At 47.5% G+C, this 14,849-nt stretch overlaps 1 protein-coding gene across 2 annotated transcripts; it reads left to right on the top strand.

Annotated features, from left to right (window-relative positions):
* The first annotated feature begins 10 nt into the window (after window positions 1-10).
* LOC142359391 (protein maelstrom homolog) lies at window positions 11-14,227 on the top strand. Of its 2 annotated transcripts, none has more exons than XM_075412011.1 (12): window positions 11-142; window positions 1,598-1,684; window positions 3,850-3,952; window positions 5,936-6,091; window positions 6,623-6,664; window positions 7,537-7,664; window positions 8,502-8,556; window positions 10,318-10,459; window positions 11,693-11,755; window positions 12,631-12,763; window positions 13,027-13,105; window positions 13,918-14,227. In XM_075412011.1, the coding sequence occupies exons 1-12, from the start codon at window positions 11-13 to the stop codon at window positions 14,031-14,033; spliced, it is 1,236 nt and encodes a 411-aa protein (XP_075268126.1). In that variant the 3' UTR covers window positions 14,034-14,227. The 2 variants fall into 2 exon arrangements, with proteins under 2 accessions (XP_075268126.1, XP_075268127.1); XM_075412012.1 differs by lacking the exon at window positions 13,918-14,227 and adding an exon at window positions 13,253-13,326.
* Window positions 14,228-14,849: the final 622 nt, after the last annotated feature.

The following is a 14,849-nucleotide window of genomic DNA, read 5'->3' as shown; positions in this document are numbered from 1 at the left end:
CGCATGCGGCATGGCGCAGCGGCGGGGTGCGCGCAGACCCTTCTGCTGCTTCGTGCGCCAGCGGCTGCCCGAGCTGCAGCGGCGCGGGCTGCCCGTGGCGCGCGTGGCCGACGCCATCCCGCACTGCTGCGGGGCCTGGGCGGTGAGGGGAGGGCCCGGGGAGCGGCCGCGGGTCGGCGGGGGGAGCCGGGCCCCGCCGCGTGGGTCTGGGGTGGGGATGGGGGGGTGTGGGGAGTCAGCGTGGGCTTGCGTGAGGGGGAAGCGGGGGCTGGGGTGGGGGGTGTCAGCGTGGGCTTGCGTGAGGGGGAAGCGGGGGCTGGGGTGGGGGGTGTCAGCGTGGCCTTGCCTGAGCGGCGAAGCGGGGGCTGGGCGGTGCGGGTGGCCCCGTGCGGGTCTGGCTGAGAAGCACAGGCCGTGCCCCCCTCCCCTCTGGGTGGCGGGCTGTTGGGACAGCCATGTTAGGGGGGCGAGGGGCAGTGGTTGTAAACAAAAGGTGGGTCGATTCAGGCTAGATAGAAGGAAGAAATTCTTCCCCTTGAGGGCGGTGAAACACTGGCCCAGGCTGCTCAGAGAAGCTGTGGCTGCCCCCTCCCTGGAAACATTCAAAGTCAGGTTGGAGGGGGCTCTGAGCAGCCTGATCCAGTTGAAGATGTCCCTGCTCATGACAGGGGCGTTCAACTCAATGACCTTTAATCCCAGAATCTCAGCATGGTGGGGATTGGAAGGGACCTCTGTGGGTCACCCAGTCCAACTCTCTGCCCAAGCAGGGTCACCCAGAGCACAGGAACTTGTCCGGGCGGGGCTGGAATATCTCCAGAGAAGGAGACTCCACAGCCTCCCTGGGCATCCTGGGCCAGGGCTCCGTCACCCTCAGAGGGAAGAAGTTCTTCCTCGTGTTCAGCTGGAGCTTCCTCTGCTCCAGTTTGTGCCCATTGCCCCTTGTCCTACTGCTGGGCACCACTGGAAAGAGTCTGGCCCCGTCCTCCTGACCCCCCCCCCCCCCCCCCCCCCCCGCAGATACTGATCGACATTTCTAAGGTCCCCTCTCAGCCTGCTCTTCTCCAGGCTGAACAAGCCCAGCTCCCTCAGCCGCTCCTCGTAGGAGAGATGCTCCGGTAGCTCCTCATCCTCGTAGCCCTCCGCTGGACTCTCTTCAGTAGCTCCTCATCTTTCTTGAACTGGGGAGCCCAGAACTGGACCCAGTACTCCAGATGGGGCCTCACTAGGGCAGTGCAGAGGGGAAGGAGAACCTCCCTTCCAACCCAAACTATGATTCTATGGGTAGTGGCATCCCCAGCTGGCCCGAGTGATTTCAGAAGACCTCTGGTTTGTGGTGGGGCAGTGCTAGTTTGCTCTCGCCCAAAGATGCTTCAGAAGCGTGTGCTCGCCAGGCGTTTGGAATCAAAGGTTGTGGGTCCGTTAGGGAGAAGGCTGCAGGAAATGTTTGGAGTCAGTGCTAGCAGTTGGCAGCTCTTGGCAAGCATTGAGAACGTCCTTTGGAAATGCACAATTAATTTCTTACATGGAGTTTCTTGCTTTGTGGGGCTGCTAGGAGGAAGCAGTAAAACTTTTTTTTTACCAATTCCCTTTCCTTTAGTTGCTGAGTAAGGAAGAAAAGATGGTATATGCAGAGAAGGCTCGTAAGTGGAATGAAAAGAAACGCTCGGAGAAGATGGTGCAAGAGGTACATGCTAAGAAAGGAAGACCTTCCAGAGTACCTGAACCAGAGGCGGAGGGAGTGGTGTTGGGTTTGGTCAGCTATGGTGCCATGGAGGAGGACCTGCTCTCCAGAGCCTCCAGCCTGTGGAGGTTACGGCTGCTGGGGCAGTCCGTACCGTTACGAAGGTTAAGCGGGAAATTGTTCTGGTTTGAATTAAAGGTGAAAATAGTCTATCCTGTTTTAAACCAGCGCAGCTTGTTCCTTTGGGCTCTTTTCCCAAGTAAAATGTCGTTCTCTAACAACTTAGTTTTATGTTTAACAACATTTTGCAGTGACTGGCTTTGCCATTTTTTTTTTCTTTGTAATATTGTAAATTGGTGTGGCTTCTGGTGCTAGGTTCATGTTGCTCTTGCTTTGTGGGTGTCCTTAATTTAGCTGGTTCTTGGCGGATGGCCTGAAGCCACATCTTAAACACAGCTGCTGGGGCATTCTTGAGCGGCTGTGTGGTGGAGCAGGTCAGTGAAATGTTGGAACCTGTGCACAGAAAGAAGAATTGTACCTTGCCGTTGTTTGTAGATTGGTTTGGTTATGGAGAGAATAGTAATGCTCTGGTGGAGGACAAAGTCCCTCAATGTAAAAGTAAGCAGTTAGGTGAAGCTGAATGTGGTTGTAGTCAAAAATAGTGCTAGCGGGATCCCTTGTACTATTTACTGTCTTGAAAAGGTGTGTGTCTCATGTGTCTGTCCCTGCCACCCCCCTTTTTTTTTTTGTCCCTTATGTCTGTCTCCCTCTCCCAGCAGTTCCCTGAAGCATAGTTTGCTTCAGAGTTTGACTTGTGCGAGGTGTGGGAAAGCTTATTTTATTGCAGTCTTGGTTGGCAGCGTGAAAACTTGTGTGTCACAGCAGAGAGCCTGGTCGAGCGAATGGATAATACCACATTTATTTCTTCATCCCGTGTGACTAGATACTGAGTATGAACTATGAATTACTGGTGAGGGTAAAACTGAGGACTTTGAAACACTTCCAGAGGGAATGACAGGATGATCATAGTGTGGAGTAACTGGTAAAGCTGGAGCAGTTAATTTAGTCAGTCCAGACTAGTAGGGAGATATTAGGCAATGTTTTCTGGTTTTGGGGGCTTGCTTATATGGAAAAGAGCTGTTTAAAATCTGATCATCATTGTGTTATTTAGCAGGCTAGGGGTATGTAATTAGTGGAGCTCCGTTTTCACGTGTAATGGAGAGCTACCTGAAATGACAGCAAAGTCAGAAGCAGAGGCTTGTGTATTTCCTTCCAGGAGTGGTGGCATTTTAGAAAGCTGTAATCAGGGAAAGCAATAATTGCTTTAGCAAAATAAAGATCATCATCCTTCTTGGCTGTCAGTGGAAATAGGGAAGTGTGTATGTGTGAGGTTATGTGTGATCTGCATTGATTAATCACACAGACAACCACGCTGACTTTGTGTAGTGAAAGGTCTTGGTCATCTTTTCGAGATGACTGAAGCTTAGGTGAATGGGACCGATTCCTCGGTTTATTTGAAGTAGTTGAAACTGATAATCCACAAACTTTGGCTAAGATGGTCATCTGGAATGAGTGTACCTAGATGTGGGTGTTATTCCCAGTTTGGGTCCTGAATGATTGAGTTCTGTAAGCCTGCCGGGTTTCTCTTCCTGTCCTCTGAAAAGCTTCCTGCTCCTGTGTGAATTTGCAGCGCTGAATGGACGCCGGTGCCTTTCTTACTTGCTCTGTGCCAGAGCAGTCTGATGGCTTCCCTGAGGCTTTGTCAGCTTTTCATCACTTTCCTTCCTAGTCCAAGGCAACTAACGCATGTGCCAAACTTTTCCATAAAGTTTATGGAAAAAAATTGGAAATTCCAATTTGGAAAGTTCCCGAAAACAATTTTTTTTTTGAATTGCATGTTGTGATTTTTAGCTATAGCTCTTTGTAGTTGCAGTGAGTTGAGCGGGGTGCTAAGATACCCAGCTCTGTTTTTGTTAGAAGAGAAATCCTGCCTTTCGGGTCTGCAAGTCCATGGGCACATGTGTAGAAACTGCAGCCTTGTTCCGCCTGACCATCACTGTTAGTGGCCAATCCTGTGTTCCTCTGAGAGGAGGAGGTGAAGGACTTTATTGGGGGTTAGTAGACTGTTTTGATTTTTTTTTTTAACTTTCTCTTCTCTTCTCTTCCAGACGTCTAATGTGGCTCATCCGGTTCCTGCTTGTCTGACCACAAAGATGCCCGGTGTCACTTCTCTTCCAAAGGCCTCTGCTATGTCCTGGGAGAACGATCAGGGTAGGGTAATCTTACAGCAGTTGATCCTGGTAGACAGAAGCTTGCCCTGTGTAGATATTCTCAAGGGTACCTGTACAAAGGCTGATTCCATTTTGCTAATGGCCGTCTGTGTCAGCTGTTTCTTTGTGTTAAACTAAGGGTCTGCTGCTGGGAGAAGGTCTTCTGTAGTACAGCGGGAAGTCAGTGCAGATGTGTGTTGTGCTGCCATGCCCCCTTCCCTACCCCCCCCTCCCCCAAAATCATTGTCCTCTGTTCTTTAGCTGGAGGGAAATGTAGCCACTAATGGTTTCTTTACAATTGTTTCAAGGCTTTGAAGAAAAAGGAAAGTGTGGAACTCCTACGATTTGTGGTTTACAAGGTCTAACCCAAGTTCAGCATAAAATAATGCTTGTACTAATGTGAAAGGGTGAAGAGTTGTTAGATATCAAAGTTCAAAAATGAGGTGTGGTAGAGGTGTTAAAGAAAACAGTGACCTGGCCTCCTTGGGAGAATAAAAGAGGGGATATGTGCTTTGTCAGTGCTTTTGTAACATCCTGGCTTGCTTCCTTGGTGAAAACTCTTGGAAAAACGAAACCTGTTTTATCGGTGCCCCCTTCTTCAAATGGATGTTTTGATTGGAATCGAGTAGTGAACACATCTGTAATCATTTCCCCATGAATATGACGTTATTCTGAAAAATGAGAAGTGGTAGTGCTTACAAGAGAAGTCACGCAGCCAGCTGATGTAAGCTGCATCTGCTGTGTGGCTAAGTTTCAGCTGAAGCCTTTTGCGTAACAGGTCTCCTGAAGTCTTTTCCTGTTGCCATGGTCATGGAGGGGCAGGAAAGAGCAGCTCCATAGAAAGCGTGATACATCTTAGTGTCCTCCCTGGCAGAGGTTGTGCTCCCCTGTCACCGTGATGCAAATTTGATGGGGTTGGTGGTGGTGGCTTGAGCTGGCACAATTTATCTTTAAACTGAAGGAGGGGGTAATGATGAGGGATAACTGAGACGCATTTGATGCTGCTACTCCTTTCTTTCTCGGTCAAAGTGCTGCACGGTTCCCTGTAGCTATATCCATTTTTTTGGTAAGGAAAGCGGGTCAGAGGTGTCTTTCCTGACTCCGCAGCTTGTAGAGGTTGATACCCAATGTAAGAGAGCACCAGCATTCAAGCTTCGGACAAGTGGTGTTAAATGCCTTAAAATTTGGCCTAGAGCAGTATTTGTCTGCAAAAGCAGTTCTACAGCTCCATTGTTTAGGAGAACAAGTAGGACTTTTTTGATGAGGGGCGTAACCTAAGGGTAAAGATGAAATAGGTACCTAAAGCTTCAGTGAGAATGTTAGGTGACATTTATGAAGAGAAGGATTAAGGTGTACTCTGAAACATTTTTCGTAGTTGGGTACTTTTAAAATTAGTAAATGGTAAATTTATTTCTTCACATTTGCTTTGGGTGTGCTTGCTGACTTCTTTGGGAGCTCATAGAGCAGTGGAGAAGCAATCCTTTTAACGAGCAGACTTGTTGCCTCCTCTTGCTGCAGAAGGTTATTTAGCTCCTGTAACTTGTGTGAGTCACTGGATTGAGCTGGTGAGGCTGCTTTGCTGCTTCAGACTGACGTTTTTTCTAACCTTTTTTTCCTAGAGGGTGAAGAGACCTATCGTAAAAAGGAATAGTAGGTCCTGTTGTTGATTCCAGGCCTCTTAACATTTGTGTGGGTTTGGGGGTTGATGTATTTTTTTCTTCCCTCTTTTTGCCCTGATCTCTACACACAGTAGCAGCTATGGGAGATGTACTGGGATCACTAATATGCCTGACTCTTGCAGAAGTATTAACTACCTGGTCATCTGTGATACAGAGAAAGAGCTGTGTTTTACTTGGTCATTACCCTACGTCACTCATATGATAAAGCGCACTGAAGCTTACGCTGGATGAGATGAGGCCAGGATGGCTAGAGGTAACCTCTGTTGGCTCTTCTGAAAATGTTTGTGGTTTTTGTTTCCTTTCAGCCGTGGTTTCAGACATCTTCTACTTCCTGGACTTTTACAGCCATGGCAAGCTGCCATCCAGCTGTGAACAGCGCTTCCTTCCTTGTGAGATCGGGTGTGTGAAGTACTCCCTAAAGGACGGCGTAATAGCCGATTTGCATCATTTCATCGATGCAGGTGAATTCCAAGGAAGGGAGAGGAGAAGTAGTTCATCCTGCCTTGGGGTGAGAGGGAGGCGTTCTGCTGTTACTTACTGCTGCCCAGATGAGATGAAGATAGGTTTATTTCTTTGACTGTAAGTGGCTGGCCTTCTTAAAATATTGGAGCAGTGCTGGTTGTTTCTGGAGAGATGGACTTAAGCGTGGGAACTGCATGACGCTTTAAAGAGGGTAGAACAAATGCAGAAGGACCTTCAGATGTTTGTGCTTTGTAGTTCATGCCAATGAATGTTTGTCTTGGTTGGACCTAAACACACATGTACACACACACACACACACGCTGTATCATAGACTTTTTGTTTTTTAAAATGCGTATAACTGAAAAGAACTTTTTCGAAAGTAGTTGTGGCAGTTGTACTTGCCCCAGTGGAAGATGAAGCTGTTCCTTTCTGTACGCGAGACTGGTGTATGGCTGAGAGTTAAGGATCTGTCATTGTGGATGGTGGGTAATGATTGTTCTTTTTCTCCCGTCTCCCCTGCTCTTCTGCAGAAGCACCACCACTTGGTTTTCGGTACCACTGCCAGACTGCTAGTGAGTATCAGTGGAGAAGAGGAGGGGTGTGCAGAGGTGTGTGGTTTTAGACTCAGCTTATCTGATTTGTGTCAGAACGTTTTGGAAGTCTGCAGTTTCTGCTTCTGGGAACTGGTCGAGTTTTGAAGAAAAAGGAGTGACAGAGCAGCTTGGTGCAGTCGCCTGTTGTATGTTTCTTGTACCCACAAATGGCAGAGCACTTGACCCAAAGTGGTTTTGTCAGTGGGAGAATTATTTGTGTTCCATCTTCCTATTTTAATTCCATAATAACTGCAGTACGTTTTTCTTAAATGGGACAACTTTGTTTGGCTTTAAATGCTTTCAAGCCCACCTGAGCCGAGTGCCGTTCCCTTGATAGTCCTGGAGTGTATCTTCAGCATGAACTGCTAACTCATGATAGGGTAGCTCAAAGGTACTAGTTTGTGTTTCAAAGTTGTGCTTGGCAGCTTCACATCTGTCACCAAAGTTAAAGTATTTCTGCTGTTGTTGTGCCTGGCTTGGCCTGCCGTACTCCCTTTGTGACTCTTCAGTAGTGTTTGTAGATTCCAGTTGGTTTCTATTAGGACACTTCCTCCCCTTGTGTACAGAGGGAACAAACTTGGCCAATGTTTCCTAGGTCAAATACTTAGATAATTGCCTTGTAAAAGTGGTGTGTGTGTGTGCTCGCAGCCCAGCCCTGCCAGTCTGCTGCTGACAAAAGCAGGGTTTTGATGGCTTAAGCACAGACACAGTGCCTGTAGAGAAGAAGAGGAGGGGTGTGTGTACGTATATGGATATAAAAAGATACAAAGGAGGGGGGAACTGTATCGTTCAAGGAAACAGGACTTCTTATAACTTGGTGTTTTGGTTTTTTTCTGACACCCCCCCATTAGGTGATGCCGCTCATAAGATCCCTCTGTCTGGATTTGGTCTTTCCCGTACTTCTTACGCCGTTGTCTTGCGGGAGCTTCTGGAGTTTGTCCAGCCAGCCAGGGGTGTTTCGCCTCACTTCTACTGCAGGGTATGGTCCAGGTCAAAGTAAGATGCTCTCAATCAAAACCTTTCGTTTCACTTCTGTTGGATGACAAAGGAGATGCTTCACTCTCAAACCTAATTGGTGGGCAAAGGCGCTGTTTGCTAAGGTATCCCAGTTCCGTGCAGGAAGAAGTGGCTCCTAGAAGCCAGCCTTTTTATAAAGCAGAGACCTAATTTTCTGCCGCCTTAGTTTCAGCCTGCACTTCTGGCTGTAGTCTGCTGGTGAACATTTCACTTGGTCTCTGACTTTGTTTTAACTTAGGTTCAGAGCTTTGAAGATTGACTGAAATTGATTGTGCTGAATAATAGTTGCACAGTTCTGCTTTTCTAAGGGATGTTTTTCTGGCATTTTCCCCGTGAGAACACTGTACATCTTAATTTTTGCTCAAGTTTCATTTGCCAATGAGCAAAACAAAATGTTGGGCTTCAGAGGCGTTTAAGCTTCATGACAGCTATATTAGGTTTTGATTCCATTGGAGCCTAATGTTCTTCAAAAGGCAGGGAGGGTGAAGATGTTGGTCTCCATCCATAAATATAGGGCTCTGAAGAAATACAGGTGAAAGCGATCCAGAGCTCAATGCCAGTAGCATGGGTTAGCCCTTAAACTGCCCCCAAACACGAGTCCAGTATTTCGCCTGGAGTTTGGTTGGAGAGGCTCCGTGGCATTTGGTTCCTCTTCAAGATAATTGTCATCAAGAGCGTCCATTGAATCCCACAAACGTTGGCCTTTGTTTTGGAGGTGACTTTTTGGGTCAGAAGTCTTGCAGATGTCAGAGTTATATACTGTACTTCTTCAAAGTGACTGAAATTTTCTTTCCTCTAGTCTGGTGACAGATTCCGAATTAAGTGGTGTCTCAATCGAATGGCTAGCGTAACAGGTGAGAAAAGGATCATTTTTGGCCTTTTCTTTTTTCCCCGAGAGAGGGGTTATGTAGTCATGGACAGCTGTATTTGTCTGAAAAGCTTTGGGTCTGAAAGGTTTCCTAAAAGCTGGTCCTGATAGCTAGAACTACTTTGCATGCTTCTCCCTCTTGTTTTGCTCCCCATCGGTGACAGTAAAACAGCGTGATCAGACAGAGAAGGACTGGTTGAGGGTGTGAAGGTTGGGGGCAGCCTTGGCTGCTGTGGTCATGAGGTGGTGCGAGTTCAGGATCGTGTGTGGAAGGAGCAGGGCAGTGGGTAGGATCACAGCCTTGGACTTGAGGAGAGCTGACTTTGGCCTGTTGAAGGACCTTGGAGGAAACACATGGGTTAGGGCTGTGGAAGGCAGGGGGAGGTCCAAGAGAGTTGGTCGCTATTCAAGCATCACTTGCTCCCTGCTCAAGATGGATGCATCCCCATAGGTAAGAAATGAAGCAAAGGAGGCAGGAGACGTGTGTGGATGAGCAAGGAGCTTCTAGAAAAATTTGGATGGAAAAGAAATGTCTATGGAATGTGGAAGGAGGGAGAGAGCACTTGGGAGGAATAGAGGAAGGTTGTCAGAGCATGCAGGTGGGCAAGAAGGGGGGGCTAAGGCCCATCTGGAATGACATCTGGCAAGGGATGTCAAAGACAAGAAGAAGGGCTTCTTTGAGTACATCAGTAGCGCAAACAGATGACTAGGGACAATGTGGGCCTGCTGCTGTATGAGGTGGGTGCCCTGGTGACGGAGGGCATGGAGAAGGCAGAGTTACTGCATGCCTTCTTTGCTTCAGTCTTTACTGCTAAGGCTGGCCCTTAGGAATCCCAGGCCCTGGAGGTAAGACAGAAGGCCTGGAGAAAGGCAGACCTTGCCTGTGTCGAGGAGGATTGGGTTAGAGATGGTTGAAGCAAACTGGACAGCCACAAATCCATGAGCCTCGATGGAGTGCACCCACGAGTGCTGAGGGAGCTGGCAGATGTCATTGCTGAGCCCCTCTCCATGGTCTTTGAGAGGTCCTGGAGGACAGGAGAGGTGCCCGAGGACTGGAGGAAGGCCAGTGTCACTCCAGTCTTCAAAAAGGGCGAGAAGGAGGACCCGGGGAACTACAGGCCGGTCAGTCTGGCCTCCATCCCTGGAAGGGTGATGGAGCAGCTCATTCTGGCTGTCATCATCAAGCAAGTGGAGGAAAAGAAGGTTATCAGGAGTAGTCAGCGTGGATTGACCAAGGGGAAATCATGCTTGAGCAAGATCATAGCTTTCTGTGATGGCATGGTTGGCTGGGTAGATGAGGAGAGAGCTGTGGTGTTGCCTAGGTCGACTTCAGCAAGGCTTTGGACACTGTCTCCCATAACATCCTCGTAGGGAAGCTCAGGAAGGGTGGGCTGGAGGAGCAGACAGAGAGGTGGATTGAGAACTGGCTGAATGGCAGAGCTCAGAGGGTGACATCAGCGGCGCTGAGTCTGGTTGGAGGCCCGTAACCAGTGGTGTTCCCCAGGGGTCAGTACTTGGCCCAGTCTTACTCAACTTCTTTAAAGGACTGAAATGCTGAGAGTATGGGACCTGCTTTGCTAGGAAGCCAGGTTTTATTGAAACCGCTGTTGGAATAACTTGGGAAGGTTTACAAGAGTGTTGACGCTCCGGTGCGAGGCTGGGCAGTGAACAGGGAGTGAGTGAGAACTGAGCTCAGCAGAATAGTCACTGACTTGTTCTCCTGACGTGGATTTTCTCTGAGCTCTAGGCACTGAGAGCCATCTGGAGCTTCTTGCTGCAGAAGACCTGGTAATAGAACTCTGCCGGAAGAAATACCAGAAGGAGCCATCCAGGAGTTGGGTGTGTGGAGAACTGGATGTCTTCCATTGGGATTTCTCCTGTAATACGAGGTATGTTGGGTTCTTCTTTGTGGAAATCTGTATTAATCTGATGTTCTTGGTGCTTTACATACAGCTTGTATGCTGCTAGCTAGAATGTTCTGCAAGCCTTGTGATAAGAAATGCTTCTGGTCACATCATGAGCACAGCTGGAAATGAAAAATACTTCCCCAAAAGAAGTATAGAGACACTCAGCTTTTTAACGCTGAGGCCCGATTTAAAGGGTGGGGTGAAAAATTGGAAAAAAATACATTGTGGTATTTAACTGGAAATCCTAGAAGTCAGAAGGTTCAGACTCTCTCCGTGTAATTTGAATCAGACCTGGCTGTTTCAGTCCACCAGATGCCCCATATTGCTACTGTGAGGAGGGAGAAGGTCTGTTTCCCAGTGGTACAAATCCAGTTCTCGAGCGTAAGTGTTAAGCAAGATCCTATCTTTTTTCTTCTGGAATGAATGTTCTTTCTAACACTTCTGGAATCCGATTTACTCTGTAGGATTTTTTTTCTCTCCCTGCCCCCCTGATGAGTCTTGAATGGTAAAACTTTTCCTACTTTCCGATTCCTCTGTGTTTGTATAAAAGTGGCGTGTAGCTGGTGGTGTTGCGAGGGAATGTTTAGTGACGACGCAGTTAACTTAGAGAAATAAAGAGTAGCAAAGGAAAAGTTAAAAGTCTGAAGTAAGAACCAGTAATTTGATCTTAAATTTGAATAGATCTTTAAAAAAAAAAATTATTCTTGCAAGTCTGCTTACAGGATGGATTTTAAGATCTGTTGGGAGAATCAATGTCACTTTGTCTTTTTACGGTCAGGTGGTTTTCCATTTCTACGAGTATCGGCACACTAGAGGGAGACCTTAACAAGAATGGAAAAATGCATTTTAAAACACTCACGTGGAGAGGAAAGCGGGGGTGCTTGTACTAAGAGGACCTATTTCACATTAGTGGGAAACTTCAAAGTGTTACCTTTCAGTTCCCTTTCCAAACCCCAGGATTCTCTTTTCTCCCTCCCCCCACCTCTGCGTGAAGCAGGTTGCCTGTGAAGCGTGCCTTTGAACTCTGCACAAACCACTGGGAGCTTAGTTATTGAACACTGGTCCTCTGCGAAATTTCAGAGGTGCCATACGGTCGCTGAGACGGAAAGGTCGCATCTTGAATGTTTGTTCCTGTTCCCTGTGAGCAGACCAACTGTTCATGTCGATTAACGCTGTCGATGCTTCTGAAATGAGCCTGAACTCCATTCCGTGTAGGTGCAAGTGGCATGAAGAGAACGAGATACTCTGCTGCGCTTTGGCGTCCTGTAAGAAAATTGCGTGAGTATTGCTAAGGAGTTCGCTCCCGCGTGTGGACTTTCTGTTGTGTTGCAGAGGCAGCGTTTCAGCGCTGGCTGCTCTGACGGCCTGCAGCGCTGTAGTTCTAGGCCTGGAGTTTTATTGATTCCCTCCGCCCCCAAGGTTTCGGTGTGTTTGTAACTTGCATTGTTTGTATGGCGCAGCGGGATGCTCTCAGTCTCAGCACTTGGATGTAATGTCATTTCTGTGGTGGTAATGTCCATCAGTCTGTGGTGATCCTCTCGCTATCTCCACTTCCTAGTGGAGAGTTGAGAGAAGCGTTAATGACATTAACATTCTCTGATTTTCTTCCGAGGTTTAGTATACCTCTGTTTGGTGAGACATTTTTGGTATATTCTAGTATATCTCTGCTTTGGGAACTTTTATACTGCGTTACATGTAATGTAGATAGATAGGGTTCAGTGAGCTTTCTGGTGTGGGGAAAGGGAAAGGAAATGGCTGGGAAACAAGGAAATGCCATTGAAGGTCTCAGTCAGTAGCAGTAGTGCTCTGAGAGAGATAATAACGAATAGTATTTCGTTCCAAAAACTCTTGTGATGCACTGCTGTGCCTTGCAAAGAAAAGTGTTGCTTTTCCCACTTCTAAGCGGCTGCATTTGATTGTGTGGGGAAGCGTTTTTTTAAATTTCGGGTGTTGTTGCAGAATAGGCTGGCGGTCTTGGAAGGGTGCAGGGGAACTGTTTAGCTGCTGCGACAAGGTCCTTCTGTCCTCGGTCATTTGCTCTGTGCGTCTCCGTCTGTGCTTGCTTCTGTTTGCCAGCTGAAGAGCTAAAACCGATGTGCCTCCGTACATGAGCATGACATCTTAGCCAACCTTTTCTCTTTGTTTTGGTCAAGTTACTGCATCAGTAAATATTTAGGCAGTGCATATGGAGTCTCACTGACGGCAGCACACCTACCTCTTGAAGACTCTGATTACGGTGAAAGCAGAAATAGCAGGATGGTGGTACTGGATTGTGGACGTTTGCAGGTCAGATTCTTTCAACCGATCGCCTGTTTTCTTTCCAGTTCACTCAAACGTTCAGACTTGCCAGGTGCAGGTTAGCTGTTTTCTCTTTGGATGCTGTCTTTTGAGACATATATTGGGCAGATGGATGAAAGAAAAAAAAATAAACCACTAGCTGGGTCATTTCTTGTGATTTTTGACCGTAATTCCTAGGTTTCCTGGATGGTGGTGTACACTGCCTTTTAGAAGATGCATACATTATTTTGAACGTCTGTTTCTTCCTACAGAAGGTGAAGGCTGAGGGTTCGAGATGTGATGGACATTTCGCTTCTCCAGGTCGGGATCAAGAGTTCGTCCCTTCTGGGTGTGAGTTTGAAACTTTCACATTTGTAAGGGGAAAGAGGTATTGAAACTTCATCCAGCTGCTGCTTTTTCAGATTTCTGGGCTTAGATGTTGCCTGTCAGTGGCATAAAGCTTCAACAGCTCTGCATGAGCTGTGCTTATTCCTGCAGATGGATTTCACTGACTAGATGACGATGTAAGCATCAAGAGCTGCCCTTTTCCGACTGGACACAATCTTATGGTCAGAAAGGTCTCTCAAAATTGAGTTTTTCTCATAAATGTTGCTCTCCGATTTGATACCCTTTTATTTTTCTGCGACGTGAGGTCCGTTCTCATATGCTTAGGTGCTTTGAGGCAGGGCCAGCTTTATTACTCTCTCCTTGCTCTGAAGTCATGATATGTGTAGACTCAGCTGGTGCTTGTTGCATGTATTCTGTGATAACTCAGTTTAGAAAGGCTGCTCGTTGTCAGTCATCTTTCTGGAGATGGAATTTTTTTGGTAGAAGGCGCGTGAGCTCAGTTCATCTGGGCAGTTCACGGCTGATCTTCAGAGGAACGGAATCAAGTCTGCAAGACAAATAACTGTGAGAATTCTGAGCTTGCAGCTGCTTTTCTTGCATGTAAAATACATGTTGGATTAAATTCTGAAACTGTTCCCATTATAAATCGTGAGATCTTCTGGGCTGGGTGTTTATAGAGAACACAACCCCTGTCAGTGACTTTTTGTATTGGAGCTATTGAGTCGTTTCAGCTCCGCAACGTATGAAGAACAATTCCATTTGTTTATGCGAGCTTTAAAGGCTGATTTGATTGCAAACCGTATTGAATTTCACAGGCGATTCTCCACGTGGTGTGAAGACTTCCCTTTGTGGAGCAAGTGCCATGCGAGGAAGAGGAGTTACCCAATGGCTGAACAGTGCAGCTGATCTACCCAAGTCTTTCAGTCATTGAAAATCTTTCATCTTCCATCCAGAACAGCAGTAAACTCTGATTTTTGTGGTTTCCTGAGGATAACCAGCAGTTTCTCCAGGCTGCAGTTTTTCATGTTACGTGCAACCCTTCCCAGTTCCAGTTCTTGTTAGAATGATAAAACTATTGACTGGCTTTAAAGAAGGTGAAAACCTTGTTTATTGAAAAAAAACTTGTTGAAACTCAAAATGAGGTTGTTCGGGGCGTTGTGGGAGGGGGGTGGTAGGGGGTTTGGGGGAACTGGGAATGGACTGGGAGGACGTGGGAGGGGATTTGGGGGTACTGGGAGGGACTGGGGGGTTGTGGGAGGGGGTTTGGGGGCACTGGGAGGGGACTGGGAGGGGGTTGGGGGCATTGGGAGGGACTAGGGGGGTTGGGGGCACTGCGAGGTGACTGGGATGGGGATTGAGGGCACTGGGAGTGTCACCGAAAATCCGGGAATAAAACCTCGTCACACCACTGTGGTGTTAACAGGCAGCATTCTTTATGGCAGCGCTGGATGCACGGGGGATAATTCCACCCAACGTGCATACCTCATACCTTTTCCAGGTAGTTTATACAGATCAAAAATATACGTATTCATTAGGTTCCATAACTCATCCCTTTCATATTAAAATCAGTTCCAAGAAGTCATTTCCATAGACTCCTCCCAGCTGCGCTTGCGCAGTGCCTCCTAGTGGTGGTCGTCGGGGGCCCCAAGATGAAGGCTCATCCTCTTCATCACAGCGTTCGCTGGTTGACTTTTGTTTCTGCGCAAACTCAGCTCTCTCCTGGCTCCCATCCACACAGCGGGGTCGT

The sequence above is a fragment of the Opisthocomus hoazin genome, unplaced genomic scaffold (genome assembly GCF_030867145.1).
Source record: "Opisthocomus hoazin isolate bOpiHoa1 unplaced genomic scaffold, bOpiHoa1.hap1 HAP1_SCAFFOLD_90, whole genome shotgun sequence".
In the NCBI taxonomy this organism is placed as follows: domain Eukaryota; kingdom Metazoa; phylum Chordata; class Aves; order Opisthocomiformes; family Opisthocomidae; genus Opisthocomus; species Opisthocomus hoazin.
Note: the sequence above shows the minus strand (reverse complement) of the source record. Positions and strands in the feature narration are given on the sequence as shown.

Coding starts and splice junctions, on each gene's coding strand:
- LOC142359391 (XM_075412011.1), top strand. CDS start 11: ATGGCGCAGCGGCGGGGTGCGCGCAGACCCTTCTGCTGCTTCGTGCGC. Junction 8,557..10,317: donor TCGAATGGCTAGCGTAACAG/GTGAGAAAAGGA, acceptor TCTGAGCTCTAG/GCACTGAGAGCCATCTGGAG. Junction 11,756..12,630: donor GCGTCCTGTAAGAAAATTGC/GTGAGTATTGCT, acceptor GTTTTGGTCAAG/TTACTGCATCAGTAAATATT.